This window comes from Pezoporus occidentalis, unplaced genomic scaffold, assembly GCF_034315485.1.
Source record: "Pezoporus occidentalis ecotype Australia unplaced genomic scaffold, CSIRO_AGI_Poc_V1 ctg159, whole genome shotgun sequence".
NCBI classification, from domain to species: Eukaryota; Metazoa; Chordata; class Aves; order Psittaciformes; family Psittacidae; genus Pezoporus; species Pezoporus occidentalis.
In genome coordinates this window covers 1,258,293-1,282,243 of record NW_026913415.1, presented here as the reverse complement: position 1 = coordinate 1,282,243, position 23,951 = coordinate 1,258,293, and the positions used below count along the sequence as shown (strand labels likewise).

The following is a 23,951-nucleotide window of genomic DNA, read 5'->3' as shown; positions in this document are numbered from 1 at the left end:
ACACTGAAGCAATGGATAATCCAAGCCTTGGAAAGGCTGATGCCACGATACGGCAGTGATGCTGACTGAAGGCTCAGGCATGGCACGTGCACACACACACACACCTTGTCTCTGAAGCAAAGAAGGGTTGAGGGATATTCCTCTAATCCTTTCCAAGTTGAGGATTTAAATCCTTGGTGTTTTCATCAAGTGTATTCCAGCTCACAAGGACGAACAGATCCCCTCTGAGCCCGTTGACAAGAGCGGAGACAAGCATGCTGCGGGTTGGGAGCACTTCTCCACGGTATCCTATCCGCAGCCCATCCCTTACAGAGCCTATAAATCAGTCACAGAGGTAGTTACCTCTGTTTTCCCCAAAGCTCGGAAGCATGCGGCCGTGTTCTGTCAGCCTGCCCCAAAAGGCTCCTAAAGAGAGGCCACCAAAGCTGGATAATTCCGGAAGCTATAACAGGGATGCACCTGGGGATGTCCTCAGGAAGATACAGCCCACGGGGACATCCCATACCCTGCAGGGACCCCATTTCTTCTTGGGGGGGATGGAGAATTCCTCCTTCCTGCCATTCCTGGGGAGCAAGCAGTTCACCCAGCCCCAGGAACACCAGCTTTTGCTTTGGAACCAACAAACAAGGGTAACTGCAGCCACATGATGCCCAAGACACGACAGCAGACAGTAGGAAGGACCTGCTGGTGGAAGAGTTGAAAACCCCGGGCAAGCAGCAGAGTGAGGGACAAGGGACTGACACCTAAGCCCATTTTGCTCATTCCCTGTTGAGCTGGGAAGTGGGGACAGCTCCTCCCTCCTCTTCATTTCCTAAGCGATCCAAAACCCTGGAAATTCCAAACCTCCCTAGGCTACAAAGCCCTTTCCACCAGGCTGACACACAGATGGCTCCTCATCAAACCAAACCCAACCCAACCCAGCACAGCCCTGCCTGCAGCTCCCAATGGGCTGAGATGTTCCTTGCCATAGACCTCAGTTGGGAGCATCCCAGGGGGCAGGGGACACCCAACTGAACACTGCTTCATGGAAGGAGGAAAGAAAACATCAACTGGAGGAGGAACTGCAAAAAAGCAGCAAGATGAAGCAGAAAATGTGGAGCCCTTGGCAGTCAGCTCCTCGAGGCTGGAACGAGCACTGCCTTCATTGCATCAGCTGCGAGAACCCATTAGCATCTTGCTAAAGTCCATTGAAATATTCACCTGGAGGATATTTAATGCTAAACTGCTGCCAAACGTGAAGAGCCACATTGAGACCCTCCTGTGGCAGCCACCTCCCGCTGGGGTTAGTGGAGGTGAGAGCGGGGATAAAGGCATGGCATGAGCCAGGGGAAGGGACAAGCAATGCGAGGAGCCCCTTGCCAGTGTCGGAGGGATGAAACCCAGAGCAGAGCCTGGCTGGGTTTCCAGCCTGGTTGCATCCGTGGGTCCGCACAGCACAACATGGGAGCATCAAAACGTGCAGGGAAGGGGTTTTCCAGGCTCACAGCCCAAAGCTAAGAGGGATGCACAAGCCCTTTCCTTCACCCAGGAGATTTTAGGGGGGATTCTTGACTTCTTCTCCCCCCTCAAAAGCACCAGGGCTGTTTATTTAACAAGCCCTTGCTCTGCCGTGGAGGGGAACTAGAAGGCGAGTGGCTTCTGATTAACAAAATACATTATTAGCATCCCAACGTGAGCTTTGCCAGTGCCTATAAATACAAGCCAGCAGTGACTCAGCAAAGCTGTAGCTATTTCCCTCCCCAGTTTCCCAGGTAGTTGCATCTTGGGGTGTGCGTGTGTGCATGGTCCTGGCTCCCGGGATGCTGCGCAGGTCGTCATGGAAACCCAACGCTGCCAAAACCCATCCCTGCTCCAGGAGAATCCTGCACTAAATGTCCCCCTTCAGCAGCAGGGAAACCCCAAGAAGATACAGGACCAGGTTGTGGCATAAATGGGCAGCACAAGGAAAAGGAAAAGGTGGGTTTGGGCTTTTACTAAGCTATTCCTGGCCTTTAAAACAACCTGGGCAGCAAGGAAAATTCTCTGTTGTCTCATATGAGGCTGTGCCCATCACCTTGCTTGCATCCAGCACTCAGCCCAGGGGCTTAACATCATGCTTTATATTCTTTTCAACTGTTAAGGCTACGTGTGCAAGAGAAACCAAGGGAGATGACATGAAAAGGCACATTATCCCATGGGTTTCCCACCATCCTGGTCAGCTCTGCCTATCACTAATCAATCCTGCCATGAAACCAAGGAGATTTAATACATCTGCCCCCCCAAAAGATCAACAGCAGTAACATTTGGTGTTTCTAACAGCCTTTCACACATCACATTAGCAGGCTCACCCAGCCCCAAGGCACAAACCCTCCCTTGTTACCCAGCTTAACAGGTTTTCCTTTACAGATTCACAGCGCTAAGCAGGCCCCTGGAGCACAGACAGCCCAAGTTTGCCAGGGAAACAAGAAAATCAGCCCAAAAAAACGCCACAAAATGGCTGGCAACCCCCAAATTTCCATGTCTTGGTCCAAGTTTCAGCGGGTTGTTTGTGCCTGGAGGATGCCAGCGCTGGTTTACTGCGGCATTTGAAAAGCCACTGCCACGGGGAAGGAGATTTGCATTTGGAAACTCCCTGTGATTTTGCTTTTCCGTTCCTATTGCAAAAACCAGGATTTAGCTTGAAAGCAGTTCTGTTTGGAATTTCTGTTTTGGCTTCCTAGCAAATCACAACTGGAACAGCACAGCATGGCTCAGACCCTCCTGGACTGGATACCACGGGGATGGGCGCTGCTGGGCGAGGTAGGAGGAGCAACCAGCTCCATTGATATTCATATTTCCAAGTAGCAGCTTCCAATCCATCATATCCTGGGCTACATCAAAAGGAACGTGAGCAGCAGGTGAAGGAGGGGATCCTGCCCCTTTGCTCTGCTGTCGTGAGACCTCCCTTGCAGCACTGTGTGCAGTTCTGGTGTCCTCAACATAAGGGCACGGAGCTGTTGGAGCAAGTCCAGAGGAGGCCACGAGGATGCTCAGGGGCTGGAGCACCTCCTGTATGGAGACAGGCTGAGAACATTGGGGCTGTTCAGCCTGGAGAAGAGAAGCTGCGTGGAGACCTCAGAGCAGCTTCCAGTATCTGAAGGGGGCCTATAGGGATGCTGGAGAGGGACTCTTCATTAGGGACTGTAGTGATAGGACAAGGGGTGATGGGTTCAAACTGAAACAGGGGAAGTTCAGGTTAGATCTAAGGCAGAAGCTCTTCCCTGTGAGGGCGCTGAGGCGCTGGCACAGGGTGCCCAGAGAAGCTGTGGCTGCCCCATCCCTGGCAGTGTTCAAGGCCAGGTTGGACACAGGGGCTTGGAGCAAGCTGCTCTAGTGGAAGGTGTCCCTGCCTGTGGCAGGGGTTGGAGCAGGATGAGCTCGAGGTCCTTTCCAACCCAAACCATCCTGTGATTAAAGAGGAGGTGGTGACCAAAACAAGCAGAGCTTGTCCCCATCCTAAGTCCTGCTCCAGAAGCAGCTGCATCCCCCTGCCCGCAGCCACTCGCTGCGCCACTGCCCTCCATGGCCAGAGGTCCCTGATTAATTATTTATCATTGCACACCATAAATTGTGATGAATTTGAAACAGAAGCCTGCCCGTGCAACATGAGCAAGGTCACCTTTCCCCTGCCAGGCAGAAGAGCCCTCATGTTCCAGGTTCAACAGCGAGATAGCAGCCCAGCAGGAAAAGATGCTGTAATTACATCCCGCCCTTTTAATGGTCACACTCAGCAGCTGGAGAGTCGGTTTCCCCATCCCAGCACCACAATGATCCAAACCAGCAAGGACTGAATCAGGTTTGGGGCGACATCATTAGGGAGCATTAAATCCTTAAACCCAAGTCGTCTCCAGGAGCATCGCTGTGGCCAGCACCACTGGTCCCAAGGGATGCTCAATGGGTTTATGCAGAACTTGGCCCTGCAAATCTAACTTGGCTCTTGGAGACCCCTAAATAATCTGAGGGGTCTTCAAAGCCATCAAGGCAGCACCTCCCTAAACCTGCTGATTTCATCCTTCCTATTTGTAGTCATGTCCCCAGCCTCGCCATGCATCTCTGAGCCCTCACCAGTGCAGCTCAGTCCCCACAGAGCTACAGAAGACAGATGAGAGCCAGAAACTCAGAGAAGGGCATGGACAAGGCTTTTATAGATGTAAATGAAGCCCAAGGAGATGGCCTAATCCTGCAGGCAGGCGCTCTGCAACAAGCAGAAATGAGATTAGCACAAGGTCCCCTTGGCGTAGGTCTGGCCCATCTGCTTCGTATTCTCCTTGGAGAGGGCATTCCCAAGGAAAGGACTGATCCCAGAGCTCCCTGGGGCATCTCCTGCCCCAGCACCATCCAACTCAGGTATAATCAACTTGCCAGGTGTCAAATGAAGGTGGCAAAAAGATGTCATTTGGGGCCAAAGCAGCAATTCATTCACAGAACATCACTGCTGATGCTGCAGCCCTCAAAGGGAAAGTGCAAGGGAAGCTGGAAAACCCTCTTCCAAAGCTTTGGGGAGAAGCTTATTTTAGCTTTCAGCATTTATTTGGGTAGGGTTGGGGCTTTTTTCCCCTCTGAAAAGCAGCTGGAAAAATCTGCTTTGCTGTCAAGCTCCATCACTGGCTCACAGCCCATGGTCACTGCTGGGGCCTCTCCAAGCCCAGCCTTGCTCCATCCCTGGTACCTCCCCAGCTGGGCAGCCCCAGAGAGACACGAAGTGTGCTCCGTGCTTCAGCATGGTTATGAGAGCTTTCCACTTCAGCCACAGCACTTCAAACTCCAAATCAGATGCTCATGTACAAGCTGAGGATGGCAGGAAAGATGCTTCAGTGCTTGACCCCAGCAGATGCTTTCCAGGATCTCAAATCTAAGACCAGGTTAAGGACCAGAATAACTTATTCCCCCCAGTTCCTGGTACCATTTACCTGCTGCCCAGACTCCCTTATACCTTCCCTGCTCTCCTGGAGCGCTTTCAGCCCAAACACAGAAACCAGAGGGACACTGGAGCTCAGCAGGAAGCATCACCTGGGGGATTTCAGCCCCATGCTTTCCACTGGAGCCTCTTGCCCCCCTCAGCAAACACTTTTATCTCTCTAACAAAGCCACAGATGTGCATTTTTAAGGCTCCTTATTTCAGGCACCCCCAGCTCCACCGGACCCCATGCTCACTCCCCACTCAAGCACCCATGGATGCTCAGGGGTCTCCCCTCTAACTCCCAGCTCTGTTTGCACAGATAAGCCATCCCCGAGCAGACTCAGCTCCCCTTGCCAGGGTGATTAATAGTGGGTTCGCTGGTAAAACAAAAGGCCATTAAGAACGCTAATATTTGCTCTCCCTACTCCCTGCCTACTTCATTTCATCCTTCGACGCAAGCCCTGCACACTTTCCCCAATGAGAAATTAATAAGGGCATGAAGCCACATTGATTTCCCCTGCTGTGGTGGATCAGATACATCTGCTCAACCCCAGGCACCCAGCCCCACTGGCTGCAAAAGCGAGGATGGTCCCAGCTCCATGCATCCAAGAAAAGGATGCATCCCAGAACAGGATGAAAATTACATGAATACACTGTCTCCATCTGAGACTGAGGGGTTTTAACATTAAGGGGAAGAGCAGCATTTCCACAGGGCTTTTAGGCGACTTGGTGATGGAAAAGGTCCCATATCCATCCCCATCCCACCCTGCAGCAACAAGGGCCTCATTTAAAAAAGCTTCATTAAAAGCAGCTCCAAGCACTCCAGACCTCACAGCCTCTAAAGGATGAAGAAAGCAGGAGGGAAACCCCAAAGGGCCAAACCCTGGACAGAAAAGCCCCCTTTAGGGTTGCTCACCATTCACCAACGCCAGCTCCTCTGCAGCTTGCACAGGGATAACCTCCTCTTGCCAAAACCCTCAGCACAAGAAGAACCCTCCTTGCTCCCAGCCCCTTTAGATGGATGTTGAGGCCCTCAAACCCTTTTATACCAATGTCCCCACCCTCCCCAGGTGGGATGTATCTGGGCTGAAAGCTCTGGAGAGGCAGGTTGAGTGCTTTTGGGTGTATTGGGGTTATGACTTGCTCCAGTGCTTTATACAAGAGGCAGAGAAGCCAGCATCACAGAGACCAGCACCCCTCCATGATGGGATGCACATTTTCCACCAAGATCCACAAATTCAGTCAAATATGACATTTCTCTCAGCATAGGAGCAGTTTCCCGATGAAAACACCTTTGGGAAGCAGCTGTGAACGTTCCCATGTCCCATTCCCTGGTTTCACAGCTCACACCCATGTTGCCCCTCCATTTTAATCCACTTTTTTCCTCTCTACCTGCTTAAAAGCAGCAAGTTGACCTGAACGACCACAGCACGTGGCCGAGCAAAACCATTGCTGCTCAACACCAGCAGCAGTTTCTGCTCCTCATCCTCAGCACGGCCAGGCTGTGATTTGAAACTCAGGGATGCTCTGCTCGCTGGGATGAGCGGACACTGGGAATCTGGGGATTTGGACCCCCCGTGATGTGGCTTTGGGCTGGACTGTAGTGCTGAGTGTGCTGAGCATGGCACCAACACAAGCAGAGCAAGCAAAGATGGGCACCAGGCTCTTCTGGTGCAATGGATTGAAGCCCTCCCAAAGGATCCCATCATGGATCATGTCACCAAAGGTGAGGAATTTCATTTCACCCCAGCCCCAGCCCAGCAGGAAGGGGAGCCCCCTTCACCCGCAGATCCTGAGCATCAAGGACCCCATTGTGCACCATCTCAGAGATTAACTCCACATGCCATGTTTCAAATGGCCCAAGGGTAAAGTCCATCCGGGCTGTTTGACCACGAGCATCCTGTGGGATTTCTCCCAGGAGAAGGCACCTGGGAATGCCGCAGGATGGGACCTGTGGCTCTGCAGGCCAGGTAAGGGCAATGGAGATGGGGAAAGAAAGAGATTTTGAAACACCATTTTGAAACAGCAGGCTGCTTCAGGGGGCGTTTGCTTCCTCTTTCCCAATTCCCTACCTTATCCTCTGCAGGTTTTCCCCGGGCAGCTGGGACCCGAGGCGCTGCTAACACATAGCTCTGTATTGTCACATCTCTCCAAGGTAATCTTTGGGGAAAGGGGAATTGACAAACCGGTGGAAAGTGACTGACACTCCGATCAAAACACAAAGGGAACAGAAACAAATGGCTCCGCAAAGAATCGCTATTTAATTAGGAATTAGATCTGTGCCAGTGACTCACGGCAGGAAGCGACACAACAGCGGGCTCAGCGGAGGGCACCTGCAGCAGCATCACAGCGGGGACCAGCTCCAGCCCGCGGCTGTGCTGGGACATTGCCGGAGGGGGACACACATGCAGAGGGGACTCCCGCTGCCAGCATCCCCTTGGCTTTGCCAAGCCAAGAGCCACGCTGCAGGAAGCAGCCTGGCGTGACCCTGGGCAATCAGATGCGTGCGAGCCCGAAAGCTTTGCAGAGAAATCCCCTCGCAGCAGTTTTGCTGCTGGGATGGGAAAATCCCAGTAAATCTGATCTAGGGAAAAGCACAAATAAAGACTGTGGAATGAGGGAGGGAGGGCGATTAGGGAGGTCGGAATAAAGCTGCTCCTCTCTCTCCATCACACTCCAGTTGCAACCCTCCTGTGGGGAAACCCCAGCCCTCCATCAGTAGGGTACCAAAGCTGGGCAGTGCTTGGGAATCCCTCTCAGCTCCTCTGGGAGACATTGAGGAAAGTGAGATGTAATTGGAGAGGATCTGGCAGGGATAGGGACCACAGATCAGTCACAAGGGACATGACACGCTGAGAGCAGGGTGGTCCATGACCCCCCTCAGATCTGGGCTGGGATGCGCAGGTGGGAAGCAGCATCCATGTGGAAGCTCCTGCTGAAAGCTGTATCCTTCATTGAGTTCTTCACAGGGAGGAATCAGGAGCAAGGCAGAATGGAGGAACATCGCTCCTCATGGCTACCTCTTTGTCCCTGGTGCTGGGTGTGCTGGGGGCCAAGGGTGCCCCTCGGCATGGATGCAGCTGGCGATGGTCATGCAGGGCTTTGGAACAAAGGAAAGCAGGAGCAAAGGGTGAGGGATTCTGCAGGCTTGGCTTCTCAGGTGTCTCATTCTATCCCCTTTCCAAGGGGGAGCTAGCTGCCACCCCTTCATTTCACATTGTCATGACACCATCCAGAGGGTTGTAGGAAACACAGCTTGGGCCTTTGACCTCATGGTGGAGGCTTTGGACATAGAATCATAGAACAGTTTGGGTTGAGAGGGACCTTAAAGCTCATGAAGCTCCAATCCCCTGACACAGCTTCTCTGGGCACCCTGTGCCAGCACCTCAGCACCCTCACAGGGAAGAGCTTCTGCCTAAGAGCTTATATCAGTCTCCCTCTGTCAGCTTAAAGCCATTGGGCGTCCCTGCAGGGCCATTTCTGCTGCATTAGCTTCACCCCCATGGACAGGACTTTCCAAGCTGGGTTCTTGGGCAGTGCTCACTCAGAGTCCCACTTTCCAGTACTGGTAATGGGTATTTTTGAGCATCTTTTCTCAGTCTGGCTTGGAGCAAAACTTCCTGGGCTGCTGGTACCCATCACAAAGGTGCTGAGCAGATGCCTATGGAAAAGAGCAGGGCATGGATGGAGCAATGCCCATGTCTCAGCCACTGTATTTTTCCCCCACTGTAGCTTATTCAAGTCATCTGGCCAAAATCATTTGGTATCTTCCATCTCCTTCCCCAGCTGCACTGAGCGTGTCTGGAGCTGAGACCTCACCCGCTCCCACAGCACCGGTCCGAGGCGGATTTCCCAGGCGCAGCACCTCCACCTCCGTTTTACCACCTCCACAAATGACTGTCCTAATATCCTCGCTGAATTCCAGCTGGGGAAGAGCAGAGGCAGAGCATGAGCTGGCATTAAGCTGCTATTAGAGGAAATCGGAGCCTGGGAGTGGAGGAGAAAGCGTCGTGGCTGTCAGGTACCCGGGTGGCCGTGTGGACCGCGGCTGAGCTTCGGGTACCAGTTGTTGCATGGAGAAGGTTCCTGCTGAAAACTTCCCACCAGCCACAGGCTTACCCTGGGAAATATCATTCCAATGGGGCTGTGCACTGAGGGATTGCACCCCAGCCCTCCTGCCAGCGCGGGGATCCACCGCTGGATCCCCATCTGAACGGTCTGTGGGAAGCAGAAGAGCCCCCAAAAGCAGCATCTCACGACGAGCTGCTCGCTGAAGGATGAGTCAGCCCAGGAACACGCCAAAAAGTGTGTTCAGCACTTTTGGACATACCCGGTAGGAGGCAATAAATAACACATCTGCTGGGAGGCGGCCGCGCCTCCTGCAGACCTGGGATTGCCACCTATCGTCGAGGTTCAGCTCTAGGACAAGAATCTCTCCTTGCTCCCATCCCTGTTAAAGTGGATGGATTTTCCCACTCTGGATCCCCTTGCTTTGGGCCCATGCCCTCCCCTCGTTAGGGAGCATCCCACACACACGTGCACATCCAGGCCCATGGCTGTTATTTTCCTCCTCCTGCCCAAGCAAGCCCGACAGGAGGGCCCCTTGCTGGGATGCTGCTGCCGCATCCTGGGTGCACTGCTGGTTTTTTACAGATGCTGCAGAAATTGGTCCTAAATATGACCCACAGAGTGTGTGTGTGGGGGGGGGAGAATTCACATCCAGAAGGGACCAGCTTTAACGAGCCTATTACAGAGCGGGAGCGAAACGAGTGGGGAAACTGAGGCACAAACCTCCCCCCAAAGAAAGGGACCCCCCCATCGCTGCCTCAGTTTCCCCGGCGCTGCCCCCCCCCCCTCCCCGCTCCGCACCGCGCAAAGGGGCTCCCTGCCCCTTTAAGCCCCCCCCGCCCGGCGGAGGCTCGGCCCCTTTCTCTGACACAGCAGCCGCCGGGACGAGCCGAACCGGGAGCCGCGGGGAGGCTGCGGCCGGGGCCGGGGGCCGGGCGCCCACCGCCGCTCCGCCCGCCCCCCCCCCCCCCATGGCCCTGCCCGGGCCGCCGGGCGCCGCCCGCCCCGCTCCGCCCGCTGGAGCCATCGCTGCTGCCGCCGCCGCCGGTCGGTCCCGGGGGCATCGGGAGCGGGGGGTGCGGGCAGCGGGGATGCGGGGATGCGGGGATGGAGGCTGCGGGTACCGGCATCCTCCTTCCGCGGGGATGCGGGGACCGGTGAGGAAGGATGCGAGCAGCGGGAATGGAGGATGCGGGGAGCTGGGATGGAGATGCGAGCATGCCGGGACACCCCCCCCCCCTCCTCCCTGTGCGCACCCCCGAGCTGGAGTATGCGCTCACCCCACTCCGCCTCCTCCCGTGCTTCCCCCTCACCCCCCACGGGAATCGGGGGGGGGGGGGGGCATTTGGGGGCAAGGTGGGATTTCCCCCTTCCTCGACCGAGGCGGGGCTGGGGCTTGAAGCCGGCAGGAGGATGGTGGTGGGAGGAAGCTGCCAGACCCCCCCCCACCCCAAAGCGAAGGGGTCCCCTGGACCGTGCTCCCCCGCTGCGGGCTGTCACCTCCGGTAACGTCTCACCCCTTCCAACAGCGACCTGAAGGAAAGTGGCCCCCGGACTCCTCTTGTGCCACGGAAAAGCCCTGAGGGAGGAGGAAGAGGAGGAGGAGGGGGAGGAAGTAAGAAAAAGAGAAGGCATTAAAAAGAAGGACAAGGAAAGGCTTGGGCTGGAGCCAAGGGGGGTCGGGATAGCGACGGTAAGTTCCTGAGCTGCTTCTCTCTCTGTCTGTCTGTCTATCCATCCATCCGGCTAAGCAAGACCCTGCTGTGCCTAATTTCCTGGTCTCAAAGTGGGGAAGGGGCACAAAACTGGGGGGTGACAGGCACAGGGTCAGGCTCCATCCTGCCCCCCCCAATTAGGGGGGACCACTGTGGGGGTACCTGGGAGCTTGTTCTCATCCCAGGGCTGAGATCAAAGGCAAGGCAGCAGTGGGCCCCGCAGCTGTCTGCCTCCAGAAGGGATCGCTCCCTCACGCTGTCTCTGTCCTTGCAGGAGGGGAGCTTGGGCTCCCCAGGGCACCTGTGGAGACCCCACCGCCAGCACCCAGCACTGGAGCTGGTGACCCCGGAAAGAGGGCCCAGCACAGGGAGCAGCATCGCTCCCTGGGGACACCCAGCCCTGTGTCCCCCTTCCCGGCATCGGAGAGCAGGCAAGGAGTGAGCCGCTGGATTTTAGCTTCCTGGGACATCCAAGGGACTCTTCCTCCTCCTCCTCCTCCTCCTCCTGCTCACCTGACCAAGCAGCACTCACCTCTTCCGCTCGCCCCATGGCCACCCTGCATCTCCCCATGGCCACTGGCTGAGCCCCCTTTGCAGCAGTCCCGACTCCGCATGCTGCATCCCGACCCTGCTCCCCGCTCCGAACCAGAGCCCCCCGACCTCGCAGGGAGGCGAGCGTGCGGCTGGGACTTCCTTGGAGGCAAGGGAACGTTAAGATGTTGAAAGCTCCCCAGCCGAGAGGGGCTGCACGGACGCCAGGCCACCCGGCTAGGGGGGAGCAGGATGGACAGAGCCGTTGGGGCCGGGAACCAAGGCTGGTAGGGAAGGATGGACTCCCAGACCTGCCAGGACAGGCAGCCCAGTGACCACCCCAGCAGCAGCAGCAGCAATTGTAGCAGCAGCAAGAGCAATTGTGAAAGGGAAAGGATCCGGAGCCGGATGAAAATGGTGATCGGGCAACTGGAAGGCATCTTACAGGAGCTCAAGGAGGTGGCCAAGGAGCTCCGGGAGGTAGGAAAGCCCTGGGGTGCCATCGCGTCCCTGCGCGGGTCACGGGAGCCCAAAACATGGGTGCTCTGTCCCTGTCCCCCTGCCTCCGGGGCCAGGCGGGGGTACCAGAGCCAGCTCAGCATCCACCAGCCCCCTGCAGGGACTTGGGGGGCAGAACCCGGCCACGGGGCAATAGGGCATTCAAAAAGGGAGGGATAAATAGACCTGGCTGTAAAATTGCTCTTGACCTTGACACCAGGGTCTGCTCGGGGTCAGGGCCCAGCCAAGGCACCAGCCCTGCGGGTGCTGGTAGTAGGAGAAGCACCACGGGGGTGACACAGTGGGGCTGGGGCAGCCAGTGCTGTTGGTGCTGTTGGCACCGTGTCACAGTCAGCTCTGCTCTGCCTTGTGCCAGGCCCCTTTCAAACAGGGAAGTGGATGGGGAGAGGGGATGATGGGACCCTCTGGCATTGCAGAGAGCACTGAAATCATGGCATCAGCCCTGGGTGTGATAAGGGGGGTGCTGCTGGGGCCAAAGCAGCTGCCTGTCTCATAGCCTGGCTGTCAGGGTCCATTGCTCTTGCAAAACCCATTCTATGATTCATATACATACATATATAAAGTGTGGTTGGACTTCCAGTGTGGAGGAATTTCATACTTAAGGTTTGGTGGGGAATTCTGTAGCTCAAGCGTTTGGGCCACACATGTCCAAGGTGGAGGGGAAGGGGATGTGGATGAGACAGGTAATTTAGGACCACTTGCAGGCAATGGCGATGTGGTAGATGGAAAGCGTGTGGTACTCTTCACGCAGCTCGAGGCTTGGTTTTGGAGTAGGGCAGGTTGGTGTTTGAATGCTCTCCGTGGCCTGAGCCAAGCCTGGGGTTATACCCAGCACTGTGCCAAACCTTCTGTCCCCCCAGGAAGGGCAGGAATTGGTGGAGGTTTTGCCATGGGGCCACCACAGAGCAGCCCCACATGGGTTGGGGACCTTTGGGTACCACCAAGAGAGTGCTGATGCAGGCGGACCAGCATCATCCTCAGTGCAGACACAAACCTGGTCAGGGAGGTGACATCTTCTAGCCTGAAGCAGCCCCTGGGATGCAGCGTTCCTCCTTTGGGGTGGTTCTGCTTGGTCCAGGAGATTTTAGGGAGGCTGTTCCACTGGGAAAGCCAGTGGTGGGAATGCCAAATCCCACCACACCAGCCCCTGGGGCCCTGTGAAGGCTCAACCTGGCCGTGGCATCCGTAGAGATTTTCCTTTCTCTCATGGCTTTGCTGGTCCTTTCTGCAGCAGAAAGCAAACCCGGCCACCCATAGCACTTCCCCAGTCCCAACACCACCAATGGGGGAGCCCAAAACCCCTTCTACAAACCCCTGATGGATTAAAAACAGTCATAATAGCATTAGTGGGGAGGCAGAGCTATTTGCTGTTTAGCCCAAGCTCACTTCATGCTCCTTCAGGGTCTTAAAGAGGCCTTTAAAGTGAGGACGATGACAATTGGCCCCTTCTCTTGTGCCCATGGATTTAAGGCCAGGTGGGACCATACAAGCATCCCTCCGGCTAAGGATGCACAGGGGTAAAAAGGACCTGGATGAGACCTTGAAGTGCTTGGTGCTTCCCACCAAGCTCTAGCTGGCTCTGCAAGGTCCCCGTACAGCTCTTGGAGCCAGACAGACCATGAGCATCCCTGCAGTATCCATGGTAGGGTGCACCAGTGTCTCAGAGCAGAGAAGAGGTGGCCAGGAGACACCCATCCTCTGCCCCTCAGCCCAGGGAGACCCTGCTCCTGTACCAGGGAGGGGACCCATGCCCCATGAGGGGCTTCTCCCCTCTCTCCAGAGGGCACTGGGAAGCTCTGAGGCCTGGGGATGACTTTTCCACAGAGCTGGCACATCCCTAAGCACTGGTGACCTAGCAGCCTGCATCCCTTAGCTGCCCCGCACACCATGGGACAACAGCATAAAGCCAGCCTTAAAGTGCCCACCACGAGGTGGATCCTGACCTTAAACCCTTCTCAACAGCTCCTACAAATACCCACATGGCAGCAAATACTTGGATTTATACAGAACAGCACAAACTCAGCACAAGAGCAGGCTCTGGAGCTAAACCACACCGGTCCGACCGGGCTACACCAGGCTCCGGTGACTGCAAGGGACCAGAGCTCTGGTTCCCCCCAAGCCAAGCAGATGCTGGGTATGAGAGGCGTTAGGAACGCAACTCTTTGTCCCCCGGTCACTCAGAGCAAGCTGGATGGGAGCACACCATGGGCAACAATCAAAGCCACCCAGAAAAGTCTGTAGTAGGGACCAGGCTGGCAAACTGTAAGCTCCAGGATATCGGAGGGAGAGAAGTAGAACACAAGGCTCTGTGGTTGTCTGCCTTGCACATAGCAATGCTCTTCCTCAGCTGGAGGGGAGGGCCAGCACTTGGGGACAAGGACCTGGGGACCGATGGCCCCGAGGTCAAGTGGGCTCAGGGATGGGGGTCTCAAATGGGGCTGCTCAGGGCCACCAAAGCCCTTCAGTGACCACAGGGCCCTGGCACTTGTGATATCAGTGTCTTCTCCAATGGAGACACCATGAGGGGTTTGGAAACGTCCATCCCTGCATCCATCCCCTCTGCACCGGTGGGTTGGGGCACAGGGCTGGATGCGCTCGGTGAGGGCAGTGGTGGGCCCCATCCTGGATCACCCATGGGGCTGGAAAACCTTCACTGGGTGATGCTGGACCTGCTCCTTCCAGCTCCAACACAAGGGGAGCTGGGTACCAGGACTTTACAGGTCTGGGAGAAGCAGCCAGGTTAAAACCACCCTGACAAACATAACCCCCAACACCACCAAAGCCCCTGTGTGGGCACAAGCGCTTTCACCCAGCACGATTCCTGCTCCAAAAGCACTCACCAGCCCCAGCCAGGATTGCGGGATGCTCCGGAGGGATGCTTCAGTGGGGGACCCCGCTCTGCTGGCCCATCCCTGGGGATGCAGCGTGGGACCGTACCCTAGTTCAGGCTCCATCGCTGGCTCCCCGGAGCGGTTCCCACCTGAAGGCTGTCATTCCAGATGTCCGTTAGCTCCAGGATGCTGTTTTACCAGCTTCCCACTCTCCCTGCCTCCCTCCTTCCCTTTTGTGTATATAATTATTCCCAGCGCTCCACGGCAGGGCTGGTTTATATGCGGGGAAAATGATTATTAAAACCTTTGATTGAAATTGCACACTGGAAGTAGAAGTGAGGCAGGAGGCAGGCGGGGAAGGCGCTTCCGCCGAGCGCTCGCCACGCTGCCTGCCTTCCCACATTGCCTCCTGCCAGCCCCAGCCTTTTCCCGCCGGGATCAGGGTGATGCCACGGGGAAGATGGTACCCAGGAGATCCCAGCCACCTCCGCTCCTTCCCAACCCTAGGGGTTAGTGCTGGAGGTCAGGAACCATCCATGGGATATAGGCAGAGGTGGGAGGTAAAACCAATATCGGGGCACGGCTCCCTGTGTGCAACCCCCCTAGAATCCCATGGGAATGGGGCCTATCAACCCTGCATCCCCTGCTATGGGAGCACCGGGGGAAGCAGCAGCGAGGGGTCCCTCCAAGCCTTTGGCAGGAGGAAAATCCTCTCTGCAAGCCCTCGTGATAATAAATACCCTAATGATGGTGTAATCAATAGGTTTGATTCGGCGTGAACTTCCCTGAGCTGGGAATGCTTGGGAAAGTTCGCAGTGAGAAGGCGGCTTATTATCCTAATAATAACACATCCCAGAGATCTGCGCCGTGATTTTGAACTGTTTAGCAGCTGATGAGCTAGCAAATGATCCCAAGATCTGCAGCGTGCTCCTTTGTGAGCAGCAGCTCAGGGAGGAGAGGCCCCTGGAACCCAGCGAGCTCCAATTAATCTTTTATTCCTTATTAAATATTTACTCACCTTTGCCTGCGCTGGGAAGTGGTTTGGGAGATGCGGGATGGGCCCTGCTCCAGGAGCTCTGGGCTGTGGGGTCATGGGGCTTTGGGGTGGCTCTTTGCCCCCCTGGAGGGAGGAATTGAAGTCCAAGGTGATGGCTTTGGGGTGATGTGATGCTCTGGGGATTTGCTGCGTGGTCCCATTGTACATCCCCCCCAGTGCATCAGCTGGCAGCAAAGCACAGCGCAGGGCCAGGCGGGTCAGATACAGGCAGGGAAAGCAGCTGTGGAGCATGGGAAAACACTTTGGGCCCCAAACTAAGCTGCTGCAGGGGTGCAGCGGGTGCTGGGGATGCATTCAGGGGCTGTGGGAGCATGGGAGATCTCCCAGGACCAGATGCTTGGCTCTGCGTTGGGAGAGCAGTTGCATGTGCAGGAGGGCAGCAGAGGGGACACGCGCACCGGTCCCCTCCTCACCGAAGCAAAGACATCCCAGGCAGCACCACTCCATCCCCCTGCTTTGATCCCCACACCCTGGACCCCCCCCCTTCACCCGGTGGTACCCGCCCCGAGCGCCGATGCGCTGCGCCCACCCTCTTCAAAGGCCGTGCTGGGATGAAGGGGCCGTCAGATCGCAGCACTTTGATCCCAGCAGCTCCCAGCTCCTTCCCCAGCCTCGGGAATACGCGTTACCAATTACCAACCATGAAGCCTTTGAAGTCCCCTCTCATCCTCCCCCCCTCGTCCCTCACCTTTCCAGCATCTTCTCGAGCTTCCAGGGGGGGTAGCTCCTTGGCAAGAAACAGCGTGGCCAAAACGTGGACGCTGGAGCCACCAAGCCCAGCTCTGGACTTGATTTGGAGCCACTGACCAAAAATCCCATTCAAAACCAACAGTGCTCCAGGTGTTCAACATCTGCCTTTAGCTGGGGAGGTGAACACCCGTCTGGAAGGTTCCTGGGTGCCAGCAACGTCCATGGGTGCAGGGATGGTTTGAGAGGCGAGGAAAGCACCCGGCATTCCCAGTTGGGCTGAATGGTGGGAGCTGGATTTTGGGGTGGGGATGAACTGGTTGTAGCGCATCCTTGCTCTGTGCTCATCCCTATGGGTTACCTCAGGGACATGGGCACAACCCTCTGCCTCACTCCACTTCATCCTCTGGCTGCTCAAAGCTCTTTGGGCAAGAGCGGAGCACCCTCGGCCTCCCAGCACCTGCTTTCAGGGCACTTGGGCACAGCAGGATGAGGCCCTTCGGTGGCGAGAGGTGAACGGGACTTATCTTTGCTCCCTCTTTTCCTGCTGCAAGACACTGCTGGTTTGAGCAGGGATGCTCTGCTCTCACCAAAGAGGCAGCACTTTGCAGCAAGGTGAAACCTAAAGGCAAGTGAGGATGGGGACACAAGGCACCTCCAGCACATGCTGAGGACACCCCAACCATCTCCACTTGCTTGTAGGGGGACAGAGTGACCCCAGTTCACTGGGGGAGAGAGCATCACCCCAGTATCCATCCCAGGTGTGGTACATCCATCCCTTCCTCCCTCCCCATCCCTCTCATCCTGGCTCCCTCTGACAGCAGCAATGGCCTCAGCCAGGAAAGCTTTGACAACCTGCCTCGGGAAGGAGCAAAGCCCAAATCCTACTTTACATTTAAATCCTCAGTGGGTACCAAGTGTCACATAGGTATTTAACACCCCCCTCCGTCCCGCACCACCATCACCCGTCTAAAATAGACATCACTCCTAAAAATAGCCCCGAGTGAGCCACTGCCGATGTGACACTAATCCCCATGTGCCACTGCAAGGACCGGGATGGGGATGTGCCCCCCCCACCCCAGCACCGACTGGGCCCCGGTGACAGCAGGTCCCTTTAATGAGGGTGAGGAAGGACCTGGATGACAGGAACCCAAATGGAAGCCCATGAAGATGCTCACCCTGAACCCAGCACTGCAACCACAAAGCTGCTGTGACAGCAGAGGTGATCTCATTTTAGCTGAGGAGTTTCAGCACATCATTTGCTGCCTTATTAAAACCTAATAATAGCTGGGTGTTTCCCAAAGCCAGCTCATTTCCACCCCTTTTTCCTAAGGCTTTCTTGCCACCAAGAAAGAATGGGTCACTTGTCTTCTTCCCTTGAGTTTTGCCCTTTCTCCCCCAAAGAAAAGAGGAAGAAAAAGGGGAAAAGATAATAAATGTGGAGGTGCACTGGGAGCAGGAGAAACCATCTCATCTCATTTCCAGACTTTCTCACCAATGCTGATGTGGATGCTCCTTGCCCTCAGCACCCTTCAAAGCCAAAGCTTGAAGGACAGATGGGTCCCTGCCCAGCCCCCATTGCGTGGGCAAGGAAGCAGGAAAATTAAGTTGGAGATCATGAGTGAAGAGCTTAGGTAAAGCCTGCTGCCTTCTGCTGCCTGCGATGAGAGGCACTCAGGTCATTATCCCCAGCACCACCTTCCACTGGGCACCCAAAGTCCCTCCGATGAAGACAGGGACTTGATGTAGGTCTAGGCTCCATCCTGCAAGCAGGATCCAGGGTGGGCTTCGTGAGGCCCAGCCAGGAGGGAAACCACCCATGGGGCCAGCACATGGGGCTGGGAAACAGCACAGCTCAGGAGAGGGCTTCTGAACCAGGGCTGAGCTTATATGGGCTCCTGAGCCATGGGCAGGGTGAGGTCCCAGGCGGGGCTCATCAGGGCTGTTAAGGTGTGTTAGTGCCCATCCCTGTGTGCTCAGGTCTGAGGATGGGATCACTCCCCTTATTTCCAACCCACCCTTTTTTTCCCCTAAAAGGATGCGGTTTGGCATCTTCTATTGCAGCAGTCTCCAGTCCTTCCACCTTCAGCTCCTGGTGACCCCCTCTGTCCCATCTCAGAACAGGTCTCCCCATTCCCAAGTCTCCCCAATCCACGTTTGCAGCAGGCAGCAAACGCACACATCCAGCCCCTTCACCCTCCCCCAAACTGCATCAGCGCCCCGTGCCCCTTGGGATTGTGGCCCCATGGAGGTGACACCAGTGTCCTCCAGAGACGTTCATCCAGGTCACACGGTTTGGAGGCCCCAGGAATGGTCCTGGCACAGCCAGAGCCTGAACGTGCCCCATGCGGCTGATTTAAAAGAGGGGGGGCTGCGTGCGCACGGCTGGATGGCCCCAGACGCAACTGGGTGGTTGGTGTGCCCCATCCTTGGTGCCATGGCCTCGGGAGCACGGCAGAGCAGGAGCTGCACGGGCAGGGCTGTGGAGCCAGGGAAATTTGGAGCTCGGATATGAGAATTCCATGAAAATGAGGTCAGCAGAATGTAAGGAGCCACTTGGCTGCGGCAGCATCCCCCCGGGCTGCTGGCTCCAGATGCCCAGACATGTTCAATTACCCTTAGCTCTGCCCACACGTCCTCATCCACCACGAGGGCTTTGTGAAGAGCCTGCCCGGCCAAGCCACGGCTTATAGCATTGGCCCAAACCTCCAGCAAAGGGCTGCAGAGACCAAGGGCAACCTGGGACAGCAGCTATGGGGTGCCCTCCCTCGGCTACCCAACGTAAGGATGGGACTGGGGTGTCTGAGCCCAAGGACTCGGTTTCCCCTAGGAAAACTGCTCAGAAAAGCATGAAGTTATGGGATAAGAGATGCATAAAAATCACAGAATCATGGAATGGTTTGGGTTGAAGGGACCTTAAAGCTCATCCAGCTCCAACCCCTGCCACGGGCAGGGACACCTTCCACTAGAGCAGCTTGCTCCAAGCCCCTGTGTCCAACCTGGCCTTGAACACTGCCAGGGATGGGGCAGCCACAGCTTCTCTGGGCACCCTGTGCCAGCGCCTCAGCACCCTCACAGGGAAGAGCTTCTGCCTGAGAGCTCATCTCAGTCTCCCCTTGGGCAGGTTCAAGCCATTCCCCTTGGCCTGTCCCTACGTCCCTTGTCCCAAGCCCCTCTCCAGGTTTCCTGCAGCCCCTTCAGGCACTGGAGCTACTCTAAGGTCTCCTGTTCAGGAGCCTTCTCTTCTCCAGGCTGAACAGCCCCAAAAGGATGGGGAGATGTGCCATGATTCATTATTCTTGGTGGATGAGAAGGTCAAACACCCATTGACAAACCCTGGTTCCTGATGGAGATGCAGCAGAGCCTTTTGGTGGCATAAGGAGAAGGAAAGGAAACGTGTCTGGCAACATAATGTCTTTTGTGAAATCTGTGGCTGATTTCCACCAGGAAAGGACATGAGGAAGGGCAGCAGAAGGGAAAAGATGGAGAGGGAAAGGCAGTAATGAAAAATAACCAGGAAAGATACTTGTGCTTGGAGAAACCACCTGGGAAAAGCCAAGCAAAGGGGGTGGTTTGCTCCCAAATGTTCCGTGTTCAGGACAGGAGGCTGGGGAGCAGTGGGAGGGCCATGGGGCCAGGGTGCCCATGCTGGAGAGGGGGGAGCACATAGAGCATCCACTGGGTGCACAAACAGGTCTGAGGAGTCACCCTGATCCCTGCTCCCCGTCTGCTGCTGCCCACCTCCTGCTTGGCAGCACTGGGATGGATGGGCCAGGCCCTCTGCCACCTCCCGCAGCGCACCAGGAACACCCCATTCCAGTGCTGCCAAGCTGGATGCACGCATCCTGCTCTGCCTCCTGCACACAACCAAACTGCACCCCACACACACACAGAGCAACACCCAAGGAACAGCCCTCACGGCAGCGGGGGCTCGGCAGGCACCGGGTTCCCTGGGCAGGATTAGTGCGGTGCTTGGCGCTGGGCAGCGCTTGAGCTGGATGGGGCTAAAGGCTTTGAAGGCGGGTGAGGAGCCTCTTGCATCCAAAAGCCTGGCAAGGTCGTTGGATCATAGAATCACAGACTGGTTTGGGTTGGAAGGGACAAAGCGCATCCGGTCCAACCTCCTGCAGTGAGCAGGGACATCTCCAACCGGATCAGCCTGCCCAGAACCACATCCAGCCTGGCCTGGGACGTCCCCAGGGATGGGGCAATGGGGCATCCACCACCTCTCTGGGCAACCTGTGCTGGTGTTTTACCACCTTCATACCATGCTCCACGGTCCATAGAGGGAAGGAGGCCCTTCCTCCTTCCCTCCCCTCGCAGCCCTGCCCATGGCTCTCACACCACCTAGGACACAGCATCTACTATTTCTAATGCTTTAAGGATCTGCTTGACCCAGGGGTCCATCCGCTGCAGCACAGCAGTGCCATGAGCCCGTCCCCAGGCCACCACAGCTCTTTATATACCCCACACTGCAAAAGATGGAGGACCAGGGACCAACCCCATCAGCATCCCAGCCAGGGCAGGGGGTGACAGCGCTTTCCCCGCAGTCCTGCACCTTCCCATGTATTTGTCCCATGACTTTGGGACATTTTCCACCTTTGCCTCAGTTTCCCCACCCACAGAACTGCATTGTCCAGGGGGAGGAGGTGGCAGCTGCTGGTGGCTTCTCATGGTCAAGTGCAAGGGGATTTGGGGTGGCACTCATGGTCCCGGCACCGGCAGGACCCATCCTGCTGCACCGGGTGCCATGGGGTTGATAGGGCTGTGCCACCAGGTGGGTTTTGGTCCCTGCTGAGGGACTCCCAGGGTGGATCTACTTGGGCTGAGATCTCCCAGCTCATCACACCGGTGGTGCCAGGGGACATGGCAGAGCTTTCGGGATGTGCTGTTACTGCGGAGCCCAAACAGGAGGCTCCTGTTCAGGGGCTCCTGTCTGCCCGTCCCTCTGTCCGCAGGTGGTGGGCCAGATCGACCGGCTGACGTCCGACTTCGAGTTCGAGCTGGAGCCGGACGACTGGACAACGGCGACGGCCAGCAGCACCTCCAGCAGCGAGAAGGGCGGGGGCGCCTTCGAGCTGGGACCCCTCGATTTCCCCGCCTCCGACATCCTCTCCGACAGCTGGGAATTCTGCTCCTTCCTGGATACTTCCACCCCCTCCGACCCCGGCGACGGCCCCGACCCCCCCCGGCCGCAGCCGCAGCCCCCGCCGGCTCGCCAGCCCGATTACCGGCTGATGAATGGGGGGCTCCTCATCACCAACGGCCCCCGGGGCGGGGGGACCCCGGATTCATCCAGCGAGGAAGCCTTTGGCGCAGCGGCCGTCCAGAAGATCTCGCATCACCGCCCGGCCGGCACACGGGAACGGGTCCGGTTCAGCGACAAGGTGCTTTACCACGCTCTGTGCTGCGATGACGACCGGGACGGTGACAGCACAGCATCCCCAGGGGATGACGGCCCCGAAGAGCCCGGCCGGAAGGCGCTGGTGGGGCCCCCCTCCAAGCATCCTTCCGCTGGTGGTGGTCCCCCGGCGCGGCGGGTGATGAGGAACAGCAGCACGCAGACCGTAGCCGATAAAAGCACCCAGACGGTGCTGCCTTACATCCCGGCCAAGCAGAGAATCAAGAACAAAAACTGATGCCGGCTCTGCCGCATGGATTTGGGGAGGGTGGGGAGGGGATGTGGGGATCCCTGGGGAGGGACACGAAAATCAAGGAAGATATATATATATATATATATTTAAATAAATCGATACTACTAATAAAACTCAACATGAAAAGGTGGCAAAGAAGACGAATGTCCCAACTACCTACCCGTCATTTTTTAAGGCTCAGGGAATTTTAAACTGCTTCTTTTTTTTTTTTTTTTTTTTTTAGATCAATAAACCATCCATCATGGAGAAATAACAACAACAACATATATATATTATATGTATATATGTACCAAAAAGGGAAGCCTCTGTGGAGGGGAGAGCCAATGCACCTGAGGTTGTGGCTGGGGGATGGATGGGGAGATGCGGATGCAGGAGGTGGGGGGTGGCTGGACCAGGGAGGACAAATGTCCCTTCCTGGGATGTTTTATCCCTGTTTGGATTAAGAAGAGCCTGTGTGATCTGCTTTGTCATAGCCAATGTCTGAGTGGAGCGGGGATGTTACCAGGGACATCAGCCCCATAGCCAGGATGTGGCCCAAGAGGGATGGAGAAGGGCTTGCGGAGAGCAAAGCCACAGCAGTGATGAGGAATCGAGGTGAGGACACCAATTCCACACACAGTTTCCATCTTTATACCAGGTCCAAGGGAAATATTAGTGACCTCCAAGTCTTGCAACCATCTTAGATGATGAGGGAGATGTCTCCAGCTTTCCTTTAGGTACCCGCTTCTGGTTTTGCCCTGATCTGGAGGGGAAAAAAAAAAAAAGCTAGATTTGCTATGAAGGAATCTGGACTTCCAAATCCACCCTTGGCATTTTTTTCAGTTTCCAGGTTTTGCTGAAGCCTTCAGAATCCAAAGGGATCCATGCAGCACCTCCTCCTGGAGCCAAACCCCTCGTGTGCTCCCTATCTGCTCTTCCTCCAGCAGGGATGCATTTGTACCACCAGCCCTCCAGCATCCCTGGCACAGTGGTGTTTCTTCCAAGCCTGGCAGTAAAACCCTACCACCTTGAGTCCTGATTTTTAATCCAGGTCAGAGATGCTCCATTTCAAGCCTTCTCTCAGGGTCACCCTAAAGCCAGGACCCCCTCTACCACTCAGCATGGCTACCACGAGCAAGGGATGCTCATGTAGAACACCCATTAAAGAGGAGGCAGCAGCGACCAAAACACTCTCTATTCAACCCAAATCGTAGCAGGACAGAAGCCTTTTACCCAAATGGTGTTGAATCACTTTCTTAGGACCCAAGGGATGTGGCATCACTTGGAGGATCAGTGTACATTCCCACCATGTGCAGAACCTGGAGGGTTTGGTGCCTCTGATCCAGGGAACATCCATCTGGATCCCCACCGGGACACCTCAAACTGGGACAAAGCCAGGAGGAAGAAGAGCCCTACAGAAACGACTGCGAGGAGAAGATGATGATGATGCTGCTGCATCAGGTTCCTCTGCATCTCACCCCCTGCCCAGGGCTGGGACCCCCAGGGGAGCGTGAGGGAGTTCTTTCACACCGAGCCAGATCCTGCATCACAAAGCAGGGACAGCTGGGCTCGCCCAGCACCAGCATGGGGAGATGTGGGATGGGACAGCTTCTCCCTGCTCCCTCCATTACTCTGCATGTCATCAGCTGGTTACTTATTTAAGAGCTTTTTCCAGCCTGGCCCCATTGTAAAAGCATGATTAATAGATGTAGCTTTGTTCTTTAATAACTCCTCCCAAAGGATGCCGGGAGGAGCACGAGGCACAAACCCAGAGCAGCTGAGATGCTCATCAACTGATTCGGACTGGGGGGAACCCACATCCCCTGCAGCCCAGGAATGAGCCAGAGGGGAAACTGAGGCCCGGCGCAGGGATGCAAAGCTGCTCACCTTGGGGCTGGGGATTTAAAGCCAATTGCTGCAGGCAGGGCTGTGTGGACAAGGGCAAGAGCTCCTTCCCCCCACGTTTCTATTAGGAGTGGATTTACAGCCGTA

At 56.1% G+C, this 23,951-nt stretch overlaps 1 protein-coding gene across 1 annotated transcript; it reads left to right on the top strand.

Annotated features, from left to right (window-relative positions):
• Positions 1 to 10,530: 10,530 nt before the first annotated feature.
• Positions 10,531 to 21,985, top strand: INSYN1 (inhibitory synaptic factor 1). The gene is made up of 3 exons (XM_062612147.1): positions 10,531 to 10,679; positions 10,976 to 11,712; positions 21,285 to 21,985. The coding sequence occupies exons 2-3, from the start codon at positions 11,530 to 11,532 to the stop codon at positions 21,963 to 21,965; spliced, it is 864 nt and encodes a 287-aa protein (XP_062468131.1). The 5' UTR covers positions 10,531 to 10,679; positions 10,976 to 11,529; the 3' UTR covers positions 21,966 to 21,985.
• Positions 21,986 to 23,951: the final 1,966 nt, after the last annotated feature.